The following is a 535-nucleotide window of genomic DNA, read 5'->3' as shown; positions in this document are numbered from 1 at the left end:
AAGCCTATATGGTGCAGGTGACCATACCCAGCCCCATCAAGCTAGACAGATACTCTACTACGGAGCTTCACACCCAGTTCAAAGAAGGCATTAAGGAGCTATGCGCAACAGAATGTGGGCCAGCAAAAGCATCAGAAAGGCACTGGCCAGTCAAGGGCAGACACTTCTTTCAGTGATGGAGGGCTGTTACAAAGCCCCTGCTCACACAGGGGCCACAAAAGTCAACAATGGGACAGTCTGCAAGGCTTATAAGGAGGGTAACAATGGCCCACACCATAGTAGGAAGATAAGGTCTGATGGAGCTCTAGCTAGTTTTCAGCAGCATTAAGACCCACTGGCCCCTGAATCAGACGTCTTTTCAGGCTGCTGGGAGGGCTCTTGAGTTAGAGAACAAAGGTCAAACTCACGGTAGTCTTCAGACTCGTCCAGGATCTCAGACCTGATGATCTCCTCAATGACGTCCTCCAGCGTGACCAAGCCCAGCACCTCGTAGAAGGGGTCGCCCTCCCCTTCATTGTTCACCTTCTGCACGATG

General features: G+C 51.6%; 1 protein-coding gene across 1 annotated transcript in view; it reads right to left on the bottom strand.

Annotated features, from left to right (window-relative positions):
• The window catches only part of Cnnm3 (cyclin and CBS domain divalent metal cation transport mediator 3), an 18,351-nt gene that overhangs the window by 8,286 nt on the left and 9,530 nt on the right, over positions 1-535 (bottom strand). Inside the window, exon 3 of the mRNA XM_026785608.1 lies at positions 408-535. Within this exon, the coding sequence (XP_026641409.1) occupies positions 408-535 (128 nt within the window). The remainder of the gene's footprint in view (positions 1-407) is intronic.

Source organism: Microtus ochrogaster, linkage group LG2 (assembly GCF_000317375.1).
Source record: "Microtus ochrogaster isolate Prairie Vole_2 linkage group LG2, MicOch1.0, whole genome shotgun sequence".
NCBI lineage: Eukaryota > Metazoa > Chordata > Mammalia > Rodentia > Cricetidae > Microtus > Microtus ochrogaster.
Note: the sequence above shows the minus strand (reverse complement) of the source record. Positions and strands in the feature narration are given on the sequence as shown.